Below are 18108 nucleotides of genomic sequence, written 5' to 3' on the forward strand. Positions count from 1 at the left end.
AAACTTGGTGGTTTTGTTGTTCTCGTGCCGCCAACATGGCGGAGCCGCTGCTGGAGTTTGAGACTGAGATGTTCCTGAGTCTGTTCGGCTGTGACGGGCTGCTGGTGGCGGCGGAGGGCATGGGGATAGACCGCATCCTGCTGCAGTTCATGCGGGTTTACTCGGAGCAGGGCAGCCTGGTCCTTCTGTTAAACACAACCACACCTGAGCAGGTGAGAAATACACACAAACACACACAAACACACGCGTGCGCGCGCATAGTTTACATGTGTCTTATAAAGGCTTCATTAACGCGCCCGTTGCTAAGTAACGATTTTCGGGCGTTGTATGGAAGCCCATATGGGACTTTCTTATAACGGTAATGCGATTCCACAATATATAATAATATAATAGTGGCCACTGTACAGCAGGTTATGTCTTTAGAAATTAAATGTGAAATGCCGTTTTCATTTTCAGATTGTTGGAAAATTGATTTTAATTTGTATTGTGACTTAAATAATTAGGCTACATTGTTTATGTTGTCTACTGTACAACAGATAATAAATTCATTTTCAAATTGTGGCATTTTATTTTGACTTAAATGTTGCATAAATAGAAAATCAGCAGGGTATTACACGACCTAAGTTGACGCTCGCCAAGCCTAAGCATCCGTTTTTAAATATATTTTTAAGATGTTTATTAAACTAAAGTAATAACTTGGTGCACAGTTTTTGTTTAACAGATGTTTTCTGTCCTGGCAACCCTGACTATGCAAGATGACTTTACAGAGAAAAAACATTAGTCTTGTAATATCCTAGTTATTAACATTCAGAGTTTTACAGGACTCTCATCCAACGTGTAAAGGTACTCAGAGCAGGTTGAACTAAATACTTTCTTTTCTTGTCCTCCCTCCTCAGGAGTTTTTCACGGAGCAGTTGCGAGTGGAGGGTGTGACCCACCTGCCCAGGACGGTGACCAGCGACGTGCAGAGCGCTGAGCGCTATAATGTTTACACCGAGGGAGGGGTGCTGTTCGTCACCAGCAGAATCCTGGTGGTCGACTTCCTCACTGACCGCATCCCCGCTCATCTCGTATCAGGTCAGACGGCTGTTTGTTTGTATGTTACAGAGTGTGATCGATTATTAGTTACATTTTACTTCAGGGAACAACACTTGTGTACTTTGTATTTGCATCGTATAATGTTGTGCTAGTTATCAACACCTAATTTCAGTGCTACCAGCGCTGTCCTTTTATTATAAAGGAACAATAATAATCTTAAGTCTATAAACATTTCAAGCTTGCTGTCACTCACAATTTGATGAAAGTATTTTAATATGACGAGAGACAACAGCTAAAGCCAAGTTAATAGTTTTTCTGAGAGAAACCGAAGGAATCGGCCGATATCTTAATTATAGTGACTTTAATCTCATAGAATTTGAGTTTTTTCTTGAAGATGTACGATTTCTTTTATCTCAGAGAATATTCAAGTTTTTTTCTTGTATATTTTCAAATAAAAAATGTAAAATCAAAATATTTCTGGAACGTTACCCCCCTTCCCCTGCGCCGTAATTTAATTCTAATTTGAACTCCAATGGTTTGAATACATCCGTTTATATACTTTGTTATATTTGTACATTTGTGTTATTAACAGTTTGGGTTAAATACACTTTAAAACAAGCATTTAATGTTAAGTTTAAACGTAATTGTACAATAAATAAACAATAAAAGCACAAAGAACTTCTTGATGTTTATTGATGACATTTCTATTTCTCTGGTATCCAGTTTGGTCTCATTAGCAAACAAACACCCGGACTAACATGCACATCTTCGCTCCCACCCCCTCAGGCATCCTGGTGTATCGTGCTCATAAAATCATCGAGTCGTGTCAGGAGGCTTTCATCCTTCGTCTGTTCAGACAGAAGAACAAGACCGGCTTCATCAAAGCCTTCACTGACAAGGCCACGTCCTTCTCCTCGGGCTTCTGCCAGGTGGAGCGTGTGATGAGGAACCTCTTCGTCAAGAAGCTCTACCTGTGGCCCAGGTACGATCGAACAGAATAGACATGTGTACTTTCATGAAGACTGCGTTCTTCCATCCTCCTTCTTTATCGTTGCACTCGGATCTTCCAACAGGTTTCAAGCGTCAGTAAACACAGCGCTGGACAGGCACAAGCCGGAGGTGGTGGAGCTCCATGTGTCGTTGACGCCGGCTATGAGGGCCATCCAGAGCTCCATCCTGGACATCATGAGCGCCTGTCTGAAGGAGCTGAAGCGCTACAACCCCAGCCTGGAGGCCGAGGACCTCTCCGTGGAGAACACGCTCGGCAACGCCTTCGAAAAGGTGATTGACATCTTTTAGAAAGCCTCATGAAATGGGAACAAGAAATGCTATTAAAGCTGTTCTTAATAACGTCCCCTGCACTTCTTCTCATACTTAATAAACCCTCTCAATCATCACTTACGACCCACGAGAACTTTGTGGCGGTGTCTGTATTTGTAGGACGTTTCTTGGCGTCAATCTATAAAAACATAGCGACCAGCTGCCAGATTCTGAGCGCGCATCCAAGAGGAAGACACAAAAATAGGCCGAAAAAACGATATGACAAACCTTGTGAAGCAGCGAAGGGTTCAAACACGTCAGGTTAAGTAAAACTATGACTTGAAAACACACCTTCTGTTGTTGTCTTAACTCCTGTTGTACATGCGGGAATATGAGTTTTTATGGCTGTGTTTTGCTTTACTCCCGTCCAGACCATCCGTCACTACCTGGACCCCTTGTGGCACCAGCTGGGGGCAAAGACCAAAGCCCTGGTCCAGGACCTGAAAGTGCTGAGGGTCCTCCTGCTCTACCTCACCCAGTACGACTGTGTCACCTTCCTCAATCTGCTCGAGTCGCTGCGCTCCAGCCAAAAGCTCTTCGGATCCAACTCCGGTAAACTAGAACTTACTTGGAAGTAAATAATTCGACTTAATCTTTGTGATCAATCATCTTTATGCATGTTTGGTCGCCGCCATCAGGCTGGTTGTTCCTCGACTCCAGTACCTCCATGTTTATGAATGCCCGGGGTAGAGTGTACCGCTTCCCTGACACCAAGAAGAAACTCAAAGTGGGAGCGGAGGCCGAGAAACAGAAGCCCTCTTCCTCTTCCTCTTCCTCTTCCTCCTCCTCCTCAGGTAACCGACCAACAGACTTCTGACAACCTGTTCTTCAGCGTTAATATCTGCTACAAGGTCTGCTTGTAAGTGTAAGGCTCAGTATGTGTGTGTGTGTGTGTGTTTCAGGGGTGAAGCGGGAACTTGTGCTGGAGAAGAGCCCGAAGTGGGAGGCTCTGACTGAAGTACTGCAGGAGATCGAGACGGAGAACAAGAGCTCTCAACAAGAACCAGGTCAGAGCTCAGTTCTGTTCAAGGGTCCGTCATGTCAACATGTGCATGTCCTCTGTACTCTATAGATTTAAATATAATGTGCATGTATATTAACAGAATTTCATAAAAACCAACCTTTTTTACTTTAGTTGTCCAATGAAACGACCTCAATCTACAAATACAAGACTTTTAAATGTAGAACCAGCAGCAGCTTTGTAGATTCATCACGTGACACTTAACAGAAGGATGTACCTGCGTATCCCTGGTGTGTGTCTGTCTAACATGTCCCCCCCCCCCCCCCCCAGGTCCTGTGCTGATCTGTGCCAGTGATGACCGGACGTGTGCCCAGCTGCAGCAGTACATCCGCCACGGCTCCGACTGGATGCTCAACCGACTATATGTCCGCACGATCGGCAAACTGGACTCTGCTGCAGCCGCTTCACTTGAACTTGAGTCGTGCAAAAAGGGCAGCGGCTGGCCTAAAAAAGGAGATAAAGGAAAAGAGAAAAAGTCCACGAAGAGTAAAAAAAGGCCATCACTGACGCTGACCCAGATGGTGGGGAAGGAGGAGACGGATGAAGCAGCGGAGATGGGCAGCAGTGGAGATGAGGAGGAACTGATGGAGGAGGAAGAACCGCTGAAGCTGGATCTGTCGTCGGATGCGTACTATGGCGTCCTAAAGGAGCCGCTGACTGTCATTCACCCACTGAAAGGCCTCACTGACCCCCACAGCTTGACGCGGGTGCTGCACGAGGTGGAGCCCAGTTTCGTGGTGCTGTACGACGCTGAAATCAGTTTCGTCCGCCAGCTGGAGATCTACAAAGCCAGTCGGCCCGGAAAGACACTGAGGGTGTATTTTCTCATCTACGGAGGCTCGACAGAAGAACAGAAGTACCTGACGGCGCTGTCCAGGGAAAAGAAAGCATTCGAACACCTGATCAGGTCGGAACTATTTCTTCCTCCTCAAGTAACGTTGGGAGAATCTGTTGCCGTGTGTTTTGTTGTGTCTGTATCCATTAGTGACTGTGTGTGTGTGTGTGTGTGTGTGTGTGTGTGTGTGTGTGTGTGTGTGTGTGTGTGTGTGTGTGTGTGTGTGTGTGTGTGTGTGTGTGTGTGTGTGTGTGTGTGTGTGTGTGTGTGTGTGTGTGTGTGTGTGTGTGTGTTTCTCTGCAGGGAAAAGGCGATTATGGTCATCCCAGAGGAGAGGGAGGGGCGAGGAGACACCAACCTGGACCTTGCTAGAAATTTGGAGCCGGCCAACGCCACCACCAACACCCGCAGAGCAGGCACGTCTACTTCTACATTTGTTCTCTTTTTGATTTTCCAGCAGTTTCCTTTGTTTTCCCTTAAACACATCTCAAGTTCTCTTGAAGAAAGACGCGCTGCGTTGTACATTCAGATGGATTTTGATCGGCTGGATTGATTCCAATGATGTTGTTCGCCAGCGTCGTTCAAGTTGTGGCGTCTCATTGTTTTGTATTTCCATTTCCTGTCCAATCCCCAGGAGGCCAGGAGCAGCCCACAGAGCCCTCACGAGTCATTGTGGACATGCGGGAGTTTCGCAGTGAACTACCCTCCTTGCTGCACCGCCGGGGGCTGGACATCGAGCCCGTCACCCTCGAAGTAGGCGACTACATCCTGACCCCAGACACGTGCGTCGAGCGCAAGAGCGTCAGTGATCTGATTGGCTCGTTGCAGAGCGGCCGCCTCTACACCCAGTGTCTCTCCATGACCCGCTACTACAAAAAACCAGTGCTCCTCATTGAGTTTGACCCGGCAAAACCCTTTTCCTTAATGGCCCGATCGGATTTCCGTCACGAGATATCGTCTACTGACGTTTCTTCAAAACTCACTTTACTCACTTTGCACTTCCCCCGCCTCCGTATACTCTGGTGCCCCTCCCCACACGCCACAGCCGAGCTCTTCGTGGATCTGAAGCAAGGACGCCTTGAACCCGATGGTGCAGCCGCTCAGGCCGTCACAGCCGAGTCAGACATGGTGGCTGAATCAGCAGACCTCTACAACCCCGGACCTTATGACTTCCTGTTGAAAATGCCCGGGGTCAATATCAAAAACTACAGGGCCCTTGTAAAAAATGCAGACAGTCTGGCAGATTTAGCCAAACTCAGCAAGGACAAGCTGGCAGAAATACTCGGGAATGCTAACAACTCCAAGCTGCTGTTTGAGTTTCTGCATAATGTCGCTGATGTCCCTGCTCCTGTGCAGAAGGCCAAAAAGACATGATGGGCCGTAAAGAAATTGAATTTCCCCGAGAGGCATCTATAAAGTCTTCTTCTTCTTCTAAAGCGTCTGACCTATGTGTGTATAAATATATTTTTCCTGGCATCAGGATTAGTTTTGCATCATAAAGCCGGATGACAATTACGTGAGTGTAGAATGAAAGCTTACATTTGTACAGTTTGAGTCTCCGTCATCAAAAGTATTATGTATTATATTAATGAACACAATGAACTGAACTTTTTTTTTTTCTATTGTATTTTGTAAACAACTCTGAAAATGGAACATTTCTTAGATATTTTTAAATAATTACAGGAAACTAAATACACGTTGAATATTCAAGTTTTTAGATCTTGTGTGGCATTTCCTTGTTCTGTATTCTGTGTCATGCAATGTTGTAAAATAGTATTTTTTAAGGTTTCTTACTGAAGATGTGAACTGAACTATAGTGGAAATCACCCATTCCACAGCATGCTGTTGCTCTTGTGCTCAGTTTCTCAGTAAAAGGACACAGAAGTAGTTGTATTATTATGTCCTGTACATGTACCCCCAATACCAGGTAAATCCTGCAGCTCCACAATAAATTGCAAGAGACTCTCCAACTTAAGTTTGCTTTTAGTTTCACTCCAAAGCAATGTGTGAGAATGAACAAAAATGGCTGCTGCACTGATTTAAATCAAATGTGAGAACGAGAAGAAGAAGTGGTTTCCTTAGAAGACGTGTGTTGGTGGTGTTGTGATGGAGTTTGGTGGAACAGCTAGTCAGGCTCATGGGAGGATCATAAATGCTGACTGACCGGTAAAGAGGACAGATCCCTCCGCCACTCACCTCCCAAGGCTTCGTCATTACGTCACTCCGCATCCGAACCTAGACCAGTCGCAGCCATTTTACTCCGCGAAATAAACTTCAATCTCACACCTAGAGGAAGAAGAAAAAAACAAGACACGCAAGATTAATGTGCTGACATTAAATGGGTATCTCATCGTGAACCAGAGCTCGGACAGATTCGGGGTTCAAGTCTTCGCAATTCGGTAAGACTACAAATCCGGGGCGGCGCTGTCTTGTTTTTAGCATGTTAGCCTGTGTTAGCTAAGCCGCGCTAGCTAACTGGCGGAACTGTGAGGAGGTTGTTGTTGGGGAGAGTCCGCGATATGCAGACAGAGGCAGAGGCTTGGTAAGCGAGGACAACGAGGGTGTTTGACTGCTACTAATCTTGATATGTTCTGGTTTTAGTCATAGGAATGATGGTTGCGGAAGCGCTTCATTGTCATCTATGATTGGCGCTGTCTGCAACTCACTCACCTGTCAGATTTAAAGTAGCTAGCTAACGTTAGCTTATCCCACACTGCGATAACAGTAGCTGTGGTGGACCCGACAGCCATGTCAGTCAGCAATACCTCCCTAGGATAAGTCTTTATTGCTGTTTAAACTATCTAGTTGTCACGTTATTATTTGCGCGTGCATAGTTTGTGCACCGCATGCTCATTTCCTCCCGAGCTAGGATGCTCCCTGAATGCTGGGAGCAGTTGGCAGCCGTTATTAATTAAGTAATACTAGCCACGCGCACTGTGTAACGAGGCCCCTCTGGCTCGCGCACACCCGGTGATGTTATCTTATTACCTTCCAATCGATTGAAGAGAGGAGGCAGTGCTGCAGTCTGTGTGAGTAATGCAGGATGTGGTGGCTTCAGATTTGGCCCTGTACAGTCCAAGTGTGTCACTGCAAAGTGTGAATTATTAGCGTTAACTTAAACATGCTTATGGTTGGATGAGGAAGTAATTACCCCCCCCCCCCAGGCTGTAAGTCTTATATCTGTGTGCTTTGCTTGTTTCACCCTTCACCAGTGCAGTATTAGTTTGCAGGAAGACTGTCGGCCCACATCCCTTCAGACTTGGGTTTCAATGTCTGTAGTGGTAAATAAAACCAAATATCACAATGTAGGCTGATGTGTTTGCATTTTATAGAACCAGATCTGGTGCACTAATAATAAAATGTTCTGTATCGGACTGTTTTTCCATCCTCACAGTGGACAATCAGACTACTGAGTTTGCATGAGGCTTGGTGGGATGTAACTAAGTAGATTAACTCAAGTATTGCACTTTTGAAGTACATTACTTGAGTCTTTCCATTGTATGCTACTTTATACTTCTATTCCAGACAGCTAATAAATATGATGTATATTATGTATTAAGCAGCCTGGCAGTATGAAGCTGAAATACACATTAATGCATCAGTTATATAATATATATATAATTCAGGCATAATGACTAGTACTTTTTGAACTTTAAATATATTTTGACGCTCGTACTTTTACTTTCTTCCACCGCTGGTCATTAGGACTGAAGCGTTCAACCCTAGGTAGTTAGAAACTCACTAACTACTTTACATAACCAGCCTACATAGTTCATCACTGCACGCAGCAGCGCTGGTGAAGTTTGGGCGTGTAGCCGCTGTACTGCTCGCAGGTGAGACGGTCCCGTGGTGTTTGGCTTCCAGCCATTGGTCCTTTTGTACTCTTTTTAGAAGCTCTTTCATTCAAAGTCCACAAAGGCAGCAAGGAAGGAAACGACCCCCCCGTGTGTGTGTGTGTGTGTGCGTGTGGGAACATAGCACAATAGTGAACTAGAGAATGAGCCACAGATGACATCATTTCTGTCATTTTATCTTTGGAAAAATGAAAACATTTTTGTGGAACCAGACGTGGTCTATTTATAGCCCGGAAAACTGCAGACTTGAAGTGTAGTTTGGCATGGAGTGGTTCACATGCTGTGTGTGTTTTGTGTTTTATATGTGTATATGGTTGTTTTTTTAGTATCTTTCACGTAATTAAAGATTCAATGTGTCGTCTTCTTACACAACTTAAGCTAAATCTAGTTCGATATGAGACGTTTGTCGCCGTGAACTGCAGCATCATGCTTTTATTCCCAGCAACTTCCTTTTGTTTAACATTTTTGAGACTTTAATTAGCAGGTTTTTCTTTTCTTAGAAGATTCCCAGTCATCCAGGACATATCATATCTAGTTTTATACAAAGGCTTTGACTTCTAGATGGTAGGACTTTTTATTTTTATGCCTTCGCACCGATGATGGCTGTGATTCTGTTTTCGGGGAGTCCGTCCATTCGTTCCATTCTCGTGCACGGGATATTTCGGGAACGCCTGGAGGGAATTTCTTCAAACTTTGCACAAACGTCCTCTCAGACTCGAGGATGAACTGGTTAGATTTTGGTAGTGAAAGGTCAAAGTCACTGACCTCACAAAACACATTTTTGGCCATAACTCAAGAATTCAAATGCTAATTATGACAATTTCACACAATAGGATTAAGGGATGACATTTTGGACACACATGGATGGTAAAGGCAACTTTATAATTTACAACTGGGCTGCATCAGTTCTTCATCACAACATGTTCTTTTTTCATAGCCAGTAGACAGACTGGTATGTTTCTGTCCTTTAACAGAAACCAGACCTCCTTATTGTTTATGGTTTAATAGCTCTTAGACCAAGGCTGCAGTGTTCAGTTATCTCATGCTGTCAGGCGTGTGCGTGCGTGTGTGTGTGTGTGTGTGTGTGAGACTGCTTGTGAGTACTTTATCACATGAAGGCTTCACATCCAGGCCTATTTGGAGTAAAGTTAACCCGTGACCTAGTTTGCAGAGACTGGAAAGTGTTGGTATCTCTCAGAGAGATACAAGCAGTCTGTGTTTGTTAATGTTGTGGATACGTAGCGCCGTGAACGGCTGCTAAAGTATTGATTCGCTAAATGTTTTTGCTGAAAACCGGATTGTGAAATACTGGTTAGACTTTGAATATTGCTTCACGCCCTGAATCCACGCCCACATAATAGGTTGTGTATGCTTTTCATTCATCAGTGTTAAGGTAATCACGAAGATGTTTGCAGTAGAAGGTCATAAAGCGTCTCTCCTGCGCTGCATGTGTTTAAGACGCACCCAGATACTGTCATCACGCTGCCAGAATATGGACTCAAATGATTACCCAGTTTTACTCTGATCTCCCAGTGCTGCAGATAATAAAACGCAGATGGAAATGGTTAAATCCACTCTGGTTAATTTGGCTACGTCTGATATGCAAGCGTTGCATTGAGCTGCTCCACACTAAACATGGTCGATGTGGAGGAACATCTTCACACCACCTTCACACTGAAGTCCGTTGGGTAACGGCAACGTTAGTGTCCCATAAGTGAAATATCTGATGTAGAAGTATGTTAACGTGAGTGTATCTTTAGCTCTCCCTGTGAGGATGGGAACATTTCTTCAGTGTGTTGAGTTTCTAGCACGGCTCTAGTTTTTGTGACCGATACTGCAAGTGCTCCACCGTCTTCCTCACTAGCTGTGCAAATATTAAAGATTAACTTATGTAGCTTCTGACAATCATTGCCTGTGTGGCACCGACAGGGAAGGGATGGTCTGTTTTGGCCCAGTGGAAGGAAAACGCCGCACTGCGTCCTCGTACCTACACAACAACATTTCTACACCCTCGACTGTTGAGCCCACCTCGGACTTTAACTGCTCTGTGTTTACCGTATGTCTGCAACAGGCTTTGATGAAACACATGGTACTTGTTGCCCCGTGCCATTAAAAGAGCAGTGCAGGGCCGAGCAACACGCAGCGCTGCCATCTGGATCTGCTTGATTCTCCCACAACGACCCGTCAGCCGTGACCGCTGTTTGTTCCTTCTTCTCTCTTTCACTCGTTCACCCTCATTACCCCAACACACACACACACACACACACACACACACACACAGCATGTAGTGCTGACTGTTGACATCAACGTTGTGAGTGTATTTGTTTTTTTTTAGTTGCAGAAATGTGTTTTTAAAAAGAAAATATGACGCGAAAAGCAAGTTTTTGGTTATTATTTGTGATCTAAAACTGTTTTTTGTCAGTATGTGATTAATTTTTTTCTATTTCTTTGCCACACACCTGCAAGGAGTCAACATTCAAATGTGTATTACTTTTTTTGGTGAGGGAGGAACCTACAGAAACAAACATAGCTGGCGGATATGGGATATGTGGTGCACGACCATTGTCTGCCCTGAGTGTCAGTAAATTGACACATCAATCAAACCTTAATGTAGTTTTATTAAACGCGTGTCCTAAAGAGTCCTGAAAGCTTCTGTATGTGCAGTTGATTGATTTGTATTCGTGCTCTCGCTCAGTCTGCAGCGTGATGCTACTTTACAGCTCTTTAGTCATCAGTACAAGAGTTTCTATTGTCTGCACGCAGGATCCTCTTCCATTGTCACAGAGACCACGGCAGGTTTTCCTAGCAACCTGTGAACATCACATTTCAGACCTTGATGCAACCTCTGAGTGTCGGCTAGATTCATTCAGGCATCTTTAAGTGGTGCTTATCATCTCATTTGTTCTCCACTTATCTTCAAACACATCTATTCAAGCGGCATCAGTGTCTGTTTATGTGTTTTTATTACATTATTTTTTAATGGATTTTCATTTGTAATTGTGATATATGTTACATTAACGCACTTCTTTCTATTATCTGTGTAAATTGTCTATTCTTGTTGTTCTTGATACTGTGAACCTTTGCACATCCCCTAGACTAAATATTTGCACATTTCTTATTTTCTCCCTAGCTCTTTCTTTTAAAAAGTGTGTGTGTGTATGTATGTGTGTGTGTGTATATATATATATATATATATATATATATATATACACACACGTATACAACATGTATTATTATTTTAATATTTTATTTTAGTTTATCCATTCACTTTAGCTAATTATTTGTCCTTTACTTTTAGCGATCTTTATCAACCATTTATACATTACTTTTAGCTAACTAAATATATATATATATATATATAAAAAAAAATATATATATATATATATAATATTTTTTTATATAATATATATATATTTCTTTATTTTTAAATAGAGTTTTATATTTTTATTGTAATTTATATTTTTATTCTATATTAATGTGTCTTGTCTCTGCAACAATACACCAAATATTCAGGTTTTGATTCTCAAAATTGCATTAGTTTCTTGTCGTTCCCCTTTTTTAGTCTTTGAAATGTTTTCTTTTTAAAGTGTGTCATTGGCCTAATGACGTGTAAATCCTTCGTATAAAGTATCTTTAATATCCATTGATTTTTCAACATGGCTGGGCCGAGAGAAACTAACGTAGGAACAGAAACTTAAAAGACTTCACGGGACTGAACATACGATTTAACTGCAGTCTATTGGCTGTGTAGGGTCGAGGTAACTTCCTGCTGGATCATCTCTTCGAGTTGTATTTGTGATATTCATGTTTGCTCCTTTTCTCTCTCCTAGGTTTGACTCCATGGCTTAGTGTGACCCACGACAGAAACGGACGTCTCTTTCCTGTCTCCCTTACTGTCCTCGGCCACTACAGGTAGCAAAGCACTGCACAAGCACACACACACACACTTCTGACCTGCTTAAAGAGTTAAGTGCTGTTTATCTTTCCGTCACACTTCGTGTTCCAAGTCTTTGTTAGAGAAACTGAAGCGAAGGAAGATTATTCTGCAGTGGAGAGTGAAGTCACCTGACTTGGACTCCATTGCTTAATGACCTGCTAATCCCACTGAAAGACGACCTGAGACAGAAGAACCGCTCAGTCGATGCATGTAGAGTCTCCTTTCTAAGGCCTCGCAGCACTGGATTCTACAGGAAGTACCTGCATGCTACACAGAGAGACTCGTTATCCCCTAAAGAAGCTGTTACTGGAGTTCTGTCCAGAAAACCTCCAGCGTTGAACATCAAGGCCTTCGTAGCGTCTGCAGCGCTGCGTTTTAGTGGCACTTCATCATCATCTAGGGGCCAGAGCGGCTGCGGCTCAGAAGCCAAATTCTTCCCAGAGCCAGATTCAACATTCACCAGTTCAGATGCTGAAGTGAACTGGGAATGTTAATACTCCCAAAGTGTCCCAAGTACAACAGGAAGTCCGGTCTTTAACTCTGACTGTGAAATAATTACACGTAAGCACATTCATCAGGTACAATCCTGTAGACAAACGGCACCAGTACTATTTATATCTATTTATTTTAGTTTCTTGTAAACGGCTGCAACAGTGTAAGATTAATGTTAAAATGATCAACATGCAGCTGTGCTTTGTTTTGGCTGATTCAATGCCTCTTTTATTGGCTTATTATCTTTCTATTACATTTATTTAATTCTTATTACATAGTTATTCTTATTTGTGACATTTGCCTTCATGTATAGCTAATTATTTATAGTTTTTATAATATCTAAAAATGATTTAGAATTCACTTTTGTTCGTTTTGATTGTTTAAACATTTTGTGAAAATAAGTATAAGTTAATACTTGAAGGAAAATACCATTTGCGATGCATAAATTGTGATTTTTTTCGCCTCATTTATTTAAAGGAATTGTAGCACGTAATCAACACCTCGTTTGAGGTTTATCTCCAAATGTTCCGCCCACTTGTTCGTCCCACAGGAACAGTTTAACTGTGTTACACAGGAACAGCGTGTTTACTGTAAACTGTGATTACTGGTCCAGAAACACAAAGATGATTCTGTGAAAATATGTGATTTGCACTGAGCGGCAGGATTTGTTTTATAGATTTATGATACAACCTTTAAAAGCAGAAGAGATTATGAGTCACGGGGTTTGTTGTGTTTGGATGCACGACATCCAGACGCACTTGAAACCGTTGTCCAGTACGTTCCCATACTCTCCCTTGGTCGTCTTAATGGACCTACGGGGAGAAATAAAAGCATCCATAGGAACAAAGTGCTTCTCAGCCAGAACCAACACATCAGGGCGGTTAGTAACGAGCGCTCGGGTCCTGGAAGGGCAACATGTGGGTGCTGCTGAAGAACGATAAATGGCATGTGTGTTCATGCTGAGCCGTCCGTCATCTGCTGGTTAAGAGGCTGTTGCGAAGCCATGGATACCAAACTGTTTGTTTTGCTCCCCGAAATGTTTCCGTTCCCCCCCCCCCCCCCCCGTTTTGAAACCGCCACGCCGACGTCATATTCCAGATTATGAAGCCTGACTGAACAGAGAGAACATTCATGCACACACTGGCGTTGTTTTGCACGAGCAGCGGTTTGAAGCGATTATTCAGTATAATAGCCGACCCGGCTCGTTTAATGAATCGTTTGGGCTGCGACTGAGCTCTTCCAGATGGCCTTAATGAAATGCCACCCTTTGCATTTCACCAGTTGGGGGAAGTAGTCATACCAACGGGATGATGGTTATTATTCTGAATTACTGATGTGCCCTCACAATATCCTCCAGTAACGTATTCCTGTGAGAAGAGCAGTCGCTACATTTCTTCTTGTGTCCACGCAGGTAGCAGGTGAGACACGAGCAAAGGGACGGTGACCCCTAACCCCCTGTGGCTTGCCTCCCCTCCTGAAGATGGAGCTCCAGGCGTCCCGCGGGCTGCTGGGAGCAGAGGGGGATTGCGAGATGTCGAGTCTGCTGTTGCCCAGTCCCCAAAGCGAGGCGGTGACCCATGAGATGGAGGAGCTGTCGCTGCAGCCGCTGCCTCCACTCAACGAACGCAAAAATGGTGAGGACACGCTGCTGTACAGGCCTCTCATTACACTGCCCACCATGATGAAAGAGGTGACCAAAGAATATGTTTACCTCTTCCTCCTGCCAAACAGAGGTTACAAATATAAATGTAGATTTAGCCACCTAATCAATCAAATCAATAACAAGTGTACGCAGAATATTTTCACAGCTTTACGTTGTAGTGACGGCTCGATGACGGGAGCTGAAGCTCTTATCTATGTCTCTTCAAAGTCCCCCAGACTCCTTTCACAAAAACACTCATTTTACCCCACAGAACGCTGGTCCCCCGCTGCCTCGCTGGGTTAGTTTGTGTTATTGTGTGACTTTAGTGTTTTTAAAGGGTTAGTTTGGATTCACCAAAGTCACACAAGAACACAAACTAACTAACCGATCGAGGCAGCGGGGGACCAGCAACTTCTGTGATCTGTGAGGTAAAATGAGTGTTTTTGTCAATGAAGTCTGGCGGCTCGAAAGAGAGCTTCGATAACGTCAACAGGCAGCGAGGGAAAACGGTGAAAATATTCTAAAAATAGAATAATAGTACACTTAAACTGATATTCAGTGTTTTGCTGCGGCGCCCTCAAAGTACTTCATTTAAAAACAATCTGAAAATCCCTTTCATGCACGTGCACATGCACACAGGCACGTACTGCATGACTCAACTATTAAGTTCAGAATGGGCCACGAACGTGAGACTTCATCCCCTGAAACTTCCCTCGGCTGTTCTTCAGTCCGCACGTCCTCTTCCTCACCATGTTGGTGTCGTTCTGGCAGCCACACGTGACGGACTCACACACTGATGGATGGGGACGCGATTACCAGGCTTTCGGAGTGGGTTAGATTCACTGCTGCTTTTGCCAGTTCCTAATCATGGCTCAGATGGTGTCGGGAGATCGGTTGAGTGCAGTCACTGGTACGGATCACCGCGCTCTAATTTGTCGCAAACGGCAGCCAGAGCTGCGGATTAAACAAGTTTTTGGATAATCGTAGGATTTGGAGCCGTCGTGCTCGGTGGCTGCTGCTGTCTGCAGGAGAGCGCAGGGAAATGTCTCGCCGGTGGAACACTTTTGTGGAATGTCAACAGTAGTAGCTCCCGCTCATCATCTTCCAGTGAGAACACACACATCATACTTTCCACACTCTGAGCCATCCCACGCACGGAGCCAGTTACCCTCGCTCATATTGGTTTAAACATGCAGGTGTTAATCCGTCTGCCATCATGACAGGTGTGTGTGTGTGTGTGTGTGTGTGTGTGTGTGTGTGTGTGTGTGTGTGTGTGTGTGTGTGTGTGTGTGTGTGTGTGTGTGTGTGTGTGTGTGTGTGTGTGTGTGTGTGTGTGTGTGTGTGTGTGTGTGTGTGTGTGTGTGTGTGTGTGTGTGTGTGTGTGTGTGTGAGGAGTCTGGAGGGAGAGTGAGAGGGAGAGTCTGGCCAGTATGAGGTCGCCTAGTGTGTGAAATCAATAAGCTGCTGCTCAGAGGACGAAGGAGTTCACTGCTAAAATAGTAAAACAGTTTGAGACTAAAATAGGATCTCTAAATGATAAGCTGCTTCCCAAAGTAAGAAGCAAACTTACATCCACATCTTGTGCATTTTATAAATAGTAAATGTTGTCTGTTGTAAAAGGAAGTCCATCGCAACGCTGCTGTTGCGTTTGAATTATTATTGGAATTCAGTTTTTAGTCAGACGTTCAAAATAGGCCAGACACACACACACACACTCTCACACTCTCTCTCACTCACTCACTCACTCACTCACTCACTCACTCACTCACTCACTCACTCACTCACTCACTCACTCACTCACTCACACACACTGCTTGTGAGCATCATGGTGTAGGGATATTGTCATATTTTTATATTGTTAAAATAAAGACAAATGTTTTCATCGGGTCGCTTTAAAGGAGTAGTGCAACATTTCGCTCTCCTGTTAGTTCAATGAGGCGACTGATCCGTCTGTTAGTCACGGCCGTCTTACAGTTATTTCAGTTTAGCATTAAGACTGAACACAGTAGGAAACATCTCACCTGCCTCAGTCCAAAGGGAACAATCCTCCTCCCAGCACCTGTGAAGTGGAGAAATGGCAAATTGCAGATTAAGAGGGGATTATGTGCGGGACTATTTCTTTGCTAAATGCACCTTGCAATGTTTTTACTCTTTAGTTTTTTTACCGATTAAACCAACGAGATATAAAGTTAGTGATCTCATGCGGTGCAGTTCCCTGTGGACACAGCTATGCTAACTGTTTCCAGTCTTTCTGCTAACCTATTCCTTTGATTATTGCATCCTGTCTGTATTATGCATCATTTTTCATCTCGTCCTGCTATGTTTGCCCAACTTGTGACTTATTTGGATTGTTGAACAGGTTTGAAATCCACCTGTAGATAATGTTAAGAAGCGTTTTAACTGCAGGTGAAACACATTTCTTATCCTCTCCTGTTCTTCTTCCATTGACCTGCCGACTGTCTGTCTCTGTGCGTAAACAGCTCTCTGCTCGGCTCAGGTCGCAGGTCAACCTGTGTTTGTCAGGCTGAGCAGCATTTCCCGGAGGAGTTGAGCACAACGCCACTGACTGGAAGTCTCTCTCTCTACAAACGGGAGTCACACTAGATTTTCTGTAAAGGTTTCACCGAAGCTCTCGTTTGAATTAAAGCTGCAGTGCTCCCAGAGTATGCACACGACCATTTACGACAGTTTTGCACCGACGTGAAGATGATCAGTGTTCTTAGCTTGAAAGCGTTTCACTTGGAAGTTGGCGAGGCCAGCTGTTTCCTGTTGGCGCTTGAATTTCCCGAAACCTTTGACACAATGGAGAAGTGTCTGCACTCATGGTCAGTATTTAATGTGACACATCCTTATGTTGCAAGCCCTCTAGCGAATACACATTAAAGCTGTAAAGCACTTCCTTAAGCTTGAAGATACGGTTGTTATTGCCCTCAGTCAGTGCTGACTCAGGCTGTTAAATGTTCCCCAGTTACAAGGAACCAGCGCTGACATCAGGCTGTGTTGGTATCGCCTACAGCCAGAAGAAAGAACTGTCTGAGTGAGAGAGGGAAGGAAGCGTGGAGGAGTAGGAGGGGGTTGTGTCCCTGCAGTAAAAACGAGTCAGGGGAGGGAAGGAGGACGGGCCTCGTGTTGCTCCTCTAATTCTTAGAGGCATCACAACGCTGTGGATTCTTATCATTCAGCCTGACCACGACCACGGCCGACACGAGATGTGACTGTAAGCTACATATGTTGGGATCTAACGGTTTAATCACTCCGCTGTGTTTTGGACTGCTCTACAGGCCAGGACTCCCACACAATGGCCTGTACGGAGGTAGAGACCCCCGGTGACAGCTGCACTAGGTTCAGAGCAGGTGAGCATGCCTCTTCTTTGTTGCTTTCATGCTCAATTCTTCAACTCACGTAAACTAATGCTGCTGCCAGCTCGTCCCGGACTTCTGGACGTGTCGTGGGGAAATAAAAGTGCTTGATAATCAACGCTGGTGGTGGATGTCCGTCTGTACCGCTCATGATTGTACCGCTGTTTTGTTTTTGTGTAGCAGTGAGTAGTGTTGTCAAAACATATCCAAACTGTTTCAATACTAATATTCTGTAATGTCGTTACACATCGTTGCCCTCTCTACCTGCGGGGAAGGACGAGGCTCCCGCCGCGTCTTAAAACTGAGACCACCAGACCACCAGACCACCAGACCACCAGACTATCACCAGACTATCAGACCACCAGACTATCAGACCACCAGACTATCAGACCACCAGACTATCAGACCACCAGACTATCAGACCACCAGACTATCAGACCACCAGACTATCAGACCACCAGACTATCAGACCACCAGACTAGCAGACCATCAGACCATCAGACCACCAGACTATCAGACCACCAGACTACCAGACTATCAGACCACCAGACTATCAGACCACCAGAGACCACCAGACCAGCAGACCACCAGACCACCAGAGACCACCAGA

The 18108-nt window shown here is 44.3% G+C and overlaps 2 protein-coding genes and 1 long non-coding RNA gene across 7 annotated transcripts in view; 2 read left to right on the forward strand and 1 right to left on the reverse strand.

Moving 5' to 3' along the window:
* ercc4 (excision repair cross-complementation group 4) lies at window positions 1–6189 on the forward strand. Its single transcript, XM_029456577.1, has 10 exons — window positions 1–212; window positions 897–1077; window positions 1825–2020; window positions 2112–2319; window positions 2730–2910; window positions 2997–3152; window positions 3261–3365; window positions 3650–4286; window positions 4518–4630; window positions 4849–6189. The coding sequence occupies exons 1-10, from the start codon at window positions 36–38 to the stop codon at window positions 5586–5588; spliced, it is 2694 nt and encodes an 897-aa protein (XP_029312437.1). The 5' UTR covers window positions 1–35; the 3' UTR covers window positions 5589–6189.
* On the reverse strand, window positions 56–7107 carry LOC115024755 (uncharacterized). Its single transcript, XR_003834152.1, has 4 exons — window positions 6885–7107; window positions 6411–6500; window positions 939–1086; window positions 56–185 (listed from the first exon to the last, which is right to left on the reverse strand). It is a non-coding gene; the product is annotated as an uncharacterized LOC115024755 (long non-coding RNA).
* mrtfba (myocardin related transcription factor Ba) overlaps window positions 6328–18108 on the forward strand; it is a 24325-nt gene continuing 12544 nt past the window's right edge. Inside the window, exons 1-4 of one of the 5 annotated variants that reach the window (XM_029456572.1) lie at window positions 6328–6613; window positions 11899–11986; window positions 13916–14131; window positions 17421–17492. In XM_029456572.1, the coding sequence (XP_029312432.1) occupies window positions 13978–14131; window positions 17421–17492 (226 nt within the window). In that variant the 5' untranslated portion in view covers window positions 6328–6613; window positions 11899–11986; window positions 13916–13977. Of the gene's footprint in view, window positions 6614–6688; window positions 6757–11898; window positions 11987–13912; window positions 14132–17420; window positions 17493–18108 lie in introns of those variants that run through there. The other 4 variants (XM_029456573.1, XM_029456574.1, XM_029456575.1 and 1 more) reach the window with 4 other exon arrangements.

This window comes from Cottoperca gobio, chromosome 19, assembly GCF_900634415.1.
Source record: "Cottoperca gobio chromosome 19, fCotGob3.1, whole genome shotgun sequence".
Taxonomy (NCBI): Eukaryota; Metazoa; Chordata; class Actinopteri; order Perciformes; family Bovichtidae; genus Cottoperca; species Cottoperca gobio.